Source organism: Nanorana parkeri, unplaced genomic scaffold (assembly GCF_000935625.1).
Source record: "Nanorana parkeri isolate BGI_ZX_2015 unplaced genomic scaffold, ASM93562v1 scaffold321, whole genome shotgun sequence".
Lineage (NCBI taxonomy): Eukaryota > Metazoa > Chordata > Amphibia > Anura > Dicroglossidae > Nanorana > Nanorana parkeri.
This window is the reverse complement of record NW_017306589.1, coordinates 191,046-196,803: the sequence shown is the minus strand read 5'-3', so window position 1 is coordinate 196,803 and position 5,758 is coordinate 191,046. Positions and strand designations below refer to the sequence as shown.

The 5,758-nt window shown below is 44.7% G+C and overlaps 1 protein-coding gene across 1 annotated transcript in view; it reads left to right on the top strand.

The window, feature by feature from the left end:
• Positions 1-4,607, top strand: part of LOC108788373 (class I histocompatibility antigen, F10 alpha chain-like) — a 168,970-nt gene extending 164,363 nt beyond the window's left edge. Inside the window, exon 7 of the mRNA XM_018558127.1 lies at positions 4,472-4,607. Coding sequence (XP_018413629.1) covers positions 4,472-4,533 — 62 coding nt within the window. The 3' untranslated portion in view covers positions 4,534-4,607. The remainder of the gene's footprint in view (positions 1-4,471) is intronic.
• The last annotated feature ends 1,151 nt before the right edge of the window (positions 4,608-5,758 follow it).

Sequence of the window (5,758 nt, the reverse complement as noted above, 5' to 3'; positions counted from 1 at the left end):
CAATAATATTATATATTTATTTATATATACATCAGATTTGTGAATTGATGTTCAAGTATCTGTCAGTGTAAAGGTCACAATTTATTAGACAGCCTGAGACCTTTTCTAAAAAACGCTGAGGAGTAAAGTCCCTGATACACAGTTGACTAGTTGCTATGGGCAGCAAATGAAATAAATGTTCTCTATAACTAGACAACCAGGACATATAATTGGTTCTATATTATCCACAAAGGGTTAACAGCACTCTCTCAACCCTGCAGCAGTGCCTGTACCTGCTCTCAATAATAGTCTATGTGTCCGCCCTCTCTGTGCAGCAAGTAGCTTCTTCCTTCTGAGAGCCAAGCCTCGTTCTGAGGCTACTCTAGCGATCACATGACCTTCCTCCAGGAGGCAAGCCTCACTCTGAAACTTTACCCACTGATAGCTTACCGGAAAGGTTTACTCAGAGTAAACCTTTCAGGGAGAAAATGCCTCTCTCGCGGACGTCCGGGAGCCGCTGTCCAAAAGAGGGAGACTCCCTGAACATCAGGGAGACTTGAGATCCCTGCAGTACACGTCTGCTGTTTCCCTCCATTTTAGCCTCCCCAGAACAAAGGAAACATGGGGGAATGAGGTTAGTTGCTCAGCAACAGCCTTTGTACTCCCCTTCCTTCCCCTCCCCTCTCATGCCGCCTCCTCCCGCGACCTTGGTAAGTTTTGGTGGGAAGGCTGCATGTTGCTTATTCTCTCTGACTGGCGGACTAGAAGCTGTGCTGACTGAGGCCGGTCTCTGTCTGCGGATTCAAAGGAATACGGACTTTACCCTGCCTGTTCTGCTCCACTGCTGCTGTGAGGTCTGCTGGGATCTGTTCTTCCCCCTGCCTACTGCTAAGGTCTGCTGGGATCTGTTGTTCCTCCCTGTCTACTGCTAAGGTCTGCTGGGATCTGTTGTTCCTCCCTGTCTACTGCATAGGTCAGCTGGGATCTGTTGTTCCCCCTGTCGTCTACTGCTGAGGGCTGCTGGGATCTGTTGTTCCCCCTGTCGTCTACTGCTGAGGTCAGCTGGGATCTGTTGTTCCCCCTGTCGTCTACTGCTAAGGTCTGCTGGGATCTGTTGTTCCCCCTGTCGTCTACTGCTGAGGGCTGCTGGGATCTGTTCTTCCCCCTGTCGGGATCTGTTGTTCCTCCCTGTCTACTGCTGGGATCTGTTGTTCTACCCTTACTGGATGTACTCATACTGTGCCCGGTTACCTGTTGGATTACCCCTTGCTGCACCTCTGACCCCTGGACTACTAGCATTGTGACTCTGGACTTATTCCTCCCTGTGCCAGTTGCCTACTTTCTGGTTTGACCCTCCCAGCGACATGCAACCCCCCAGGACCTAACCCCGGCTTTTTTTTTTTTTAAATCAGATAGTTTTTATTGTACAGGTACCGACGCATACAGTAAACCGTATGCGACAAATATAAAAATACAAAATCGTGTACAGAGTATATATAAACAGGGAAAAAGGGAAGGGGTAACAAACTAAAAGGGAGAAGAAAAGGGGAGGAGAGGGATAGGACACATCCAGCCTCTACCACAAGGCAATACATAACTCACTGCCTGCATAACAATACATAAAGAGAGATATGGGGAGTAGCTGTATATACATTCACTACACCAGTTACGCATCTACTGTCCCGTTTGACAGGTTTACCCACAATAGTGCCACGCTAAGTTAACCCCGGCCTTTTTTACCGTGCTTTGTATACCTGAATTCCCCAATAAACACCCCGCACGCCGGGTTCCGTGTGATTTGCCTCTGTGTATTCTCTCTCTGCGCTCCTAGTTCCTCACAAGCACACACAGGAAAGGAGCCACCATAAAACAGGATATCAGGACTAGTGTTCAGGGGACCAGCTGATTCTATGGGGAACTAAAACGTTAAAACATCAAGGAGCAACGTCCATTGTAAGTGATTTCATCAGCATTTGAAATAGCTTAAAATATAATATCACTTTAAGGAGAGGCTACATTATGCGAACAGTCAGCATTATGCTTTCCTAGATTTTCAGTTTTAACTTGTTCAAATTGATGGAGGCCACAGAAAAATCTGGCAAATTAGTTTTTTACCCTGAGGTCTGTACAAGGGACGGTTCCAGATGAAGGGAAGAAGATTTTTCCATCAGTTTACAGTGCATGTGGTCAGGTTGTGGAATACTTTACTACAAGAGCTACTGATATCAAAAGCAATTAACCAATAGAATCTAAAGTGACCATTGCTTACAAAATTGCTGGTGGAGAAGAGATAGTTCAGTATACTCCCCTCCCCGAAACCATGCGTCTCATACCTTCCCTCCATTCCAGCACTGCAGCCTCCCACAAATCAGTGTTCAACTCTTCCAGGGGTGATGAATGCCTATGACCCCTACCACGCACTATGGTTCAGTCCCTCACATCATTATTAGACACAGCAGTGATGATGAAGGGGTCAAGCAAAACAAATGACAAACGCACTCAACAATTTGTCACCAACTATACAGCAAGGTGCACACGAAATGGGCTTTAAACAGTAAAACAGTAGAAAGGTATCATGGCACACTCACAAGTCAGCATGTAAAAAAACTTGTCTCACTGCTAAGGTTAATAACAGAGGTTTGGATACACGTCTTCTGCAGAAAATGTTAACGTCTCACAGCCGCGCCAAGGCACCTCTTATAGTGCGGTCCTAACTATGAGAGTCTCCCTCTTGGAGCTGATTTTGGTGCAGTGATGCATGAGGGGTCTCAGCTGCCATTGGGATGTGCGGGATCCCTTGTGTGTTCCTGTGCCTTTAAGGAGGTTGGGCTTCCTCCTGACAGGCCTGCACCCAATTTGAAATCTTCTGCCCCCATGTGCTCCAAGATGGAGACTCTCATAGTTTAGAGTTAGGACCGCACTATAAGAGGTGCCTTGGCGCGGCTGTGAGACGTTAACATTTTCTGCAGAAGACGTGTATCCAAACCTCTGTTATTAACCTCAGTGGTGAGACATGTTGTTTTACATGCTGGCTTGTGAGTGTGCCATGATACCTTTCTAATGATGAAGGGGTCGGCGGATTGAACCGCTCACAACGGGGGACACAGGAATCCAACACGACGAGAGAACTCCAATGACACTGAGACTGAGGGAGGCTGTGGTGCTGGAATAGAGAGGAGGTAGGTGACAGGCTGTCGGGGAGGTTAGCATACTACTACCTCTTCTCTTGCCAGGAAGTGGCCTTTTGACATCTTTTTAGGTGGCTGTCAGGGTCTATTAACAAGAAGGATTGGATAACTCCCTTGTAGCTTATATCCAGAGATCTAATTTTTAAGTGCTAAGAGAGGAATATTTTGATCCAGGAAATTATCAGACTGCCTTTGGGGGGTCAGGAAGGATTTTCTTTCCTCCTGTGTGGAGGGGTTTGTTTTGCCTCTCTCCTTTGTGTCTTTGTCCTTAACAAAAACTAGAGATAGATTCTTCAATTAATAAAAAAAACACATTTGAACTAATTAATTATGAATTGTGTACATATATTATTATTTATATTTAAATTTATTATTTATTTATATTTAAACCTGAACTCCAGGCAAACAGCTAAATACACGGACGCAATATACAGTATATAAGGGGACTGTTTTACCTGTCAAAGGTTTTGTATTTCTGTCCATCCAGTTATGATTTACACTGCTCTGCCACACAACCCTGTCTGGCAGGACAGGAGACCTGTTTTTCTCTGCTGTAGTTCAGTAACACTTAAAGGTCTCATCCCCACCCTCAGCCGGTGACTGGACAGTGAAAGAAAAGCAAACAACTGATGAGATTATCCAGTGTCCTTCTGCTCTGTCCTTCTATCAGCATGCTCCTTGTATTGCGGCACAACTGATTGGCTCATTGTGCTGCTTCTCCCTTCCCACTCTGACCTCTGCTGTGTAGTGACTGCAAAAGGCTGATACCAGGTCAAATTCAAGTACTTACACAGCTTGCATTTAAAAAACAATACATTTCATGATGTGGTAAATATCCCATGTATGACCCATGTATGTGACCTTTTACCATCTGAGCATTCTGCAAGTTTTAATCTTCAGATTGTGAGTAGATTTTGTTTGCTATTTTCCTGTTTCTAACACAATATTGTATTTATTACAGAGCGGGGAGGCGGCTACAAGACCACCAGTAGTAAGTATCCCCCCATGACCTGTTCTCTGTGTTATTATAGTGTGCGGTGTGTGTGGAATGTGTGAGGAGATGAGAAGTCCGGCAGATAATATGACTCTATAATACAAGGAACCTTCTTATCATTGTCCACCTGATGATACAAATAGAAATATCTGATCCCCATTGTTGGCTCTGTACAGACTCCTCTATAGTGGGAAGAACAGAGAGTGTTAGGAGGATGTTCTCTGTACTTTATATAGTGGAATCATTGTATGATAATCATCATTTTACCATCATCTCCATACAGAATAAATTGCTTCACTTTATTTTACAGCTTCAGATACCAATTCTGACTCCTCCAACAACGCGAACTCCCCTAACAACCCGAAAGCCTGAGCGTACCCCGGAGGTGTATTATGTGAGGACATCACAGGAAGAGAAGATACAACTTTTCTCTATGCAGATTCAGCCTATTGGAATAGCATAAACTTAAACTTTTTTGGCGATAGTTCCCTTTAGAGTCATTTACTAATGTCTTCCTGTGACCCAAAACTCTATATGATGACAGCACAGAGCCGCGCTGCAGCCAAAATTGTCAAGATGCACCCTGCTACCTGAATGACAGCTGGTTCTGCCTCTCCAGACGTGAGGATGCTGAGGGGCATACCACCGCTGGAGTGAAGGGGGAGAGAGGTTGCAGGTATTGGTGTAGCAGCCAGGCAGAACCGAGGTTCGGGTGAGTATTTCTTTGTTATTTTACACCCTAGACGGAAAAGAGCAATTAACCCCTGCAGTGCGGTGGTAGCGCCACTGCAAGGGTTACGCTTTATTCTGCCCAGAGTTATCCTTTATACAAGAGGAAATGTTGCAATATATCGGGAACTCGGTAAACTAGAACTAAGGGATGGAAATAAGGGAGGGTTTCTGATGATGAAGACAGGAAATGTGTGTTTTATGTTGTTTTGGGAAAAGGAATGCCTTTATATACAAGTGATAAACGTAGATTGGTGTGAAGTGGTACTAAGCAGCCAACTTGTTTGATTTACTAAAGGAGTAGAGCATGCCTACTTTGTGAACTGAATGTTCACTCATCTTAGTGAAAGTGAAAATTCACCCAATCATTTTCGAAGATAATCAAACATGCAGCATTTGCCCCAACATGATTAGTCAGCGCGGGTTCACCTGATTCACTATTGTGGAATTGTTCAAGAAACTTTTGGACGATTTCTTAAGGGACCGTAATATACAGGGGTACGGGTAATATACAGGGGTACGGGTAATATACAGGGGTACGGGTAATATACAGGGGTACGGGTACTCCTAGAATGAGATCCTAATAGGTTGGACTTGATGGACTAATGTCTTTATTCAACCTCAAATACTATGTAACTATGTAACTAGGCTGGGCTCCTTTCGAAAACCATTGTTTGTTTTTCTCTCTCTCTCCGGGTTTTTAATCCTGCAGTGCAGTCTTAGGCCCCATTCACACTGTGCGATTCGCAAATCACGTGTTTGTCGCGCGATTTGCATTTTGCGCGATATCGCGCAATTGCTGGCATTTGAAAGCATTGAATCGCTGCAAAATCCACTCCAAAAAGGGTCCTGCTGTAGCGACACACGA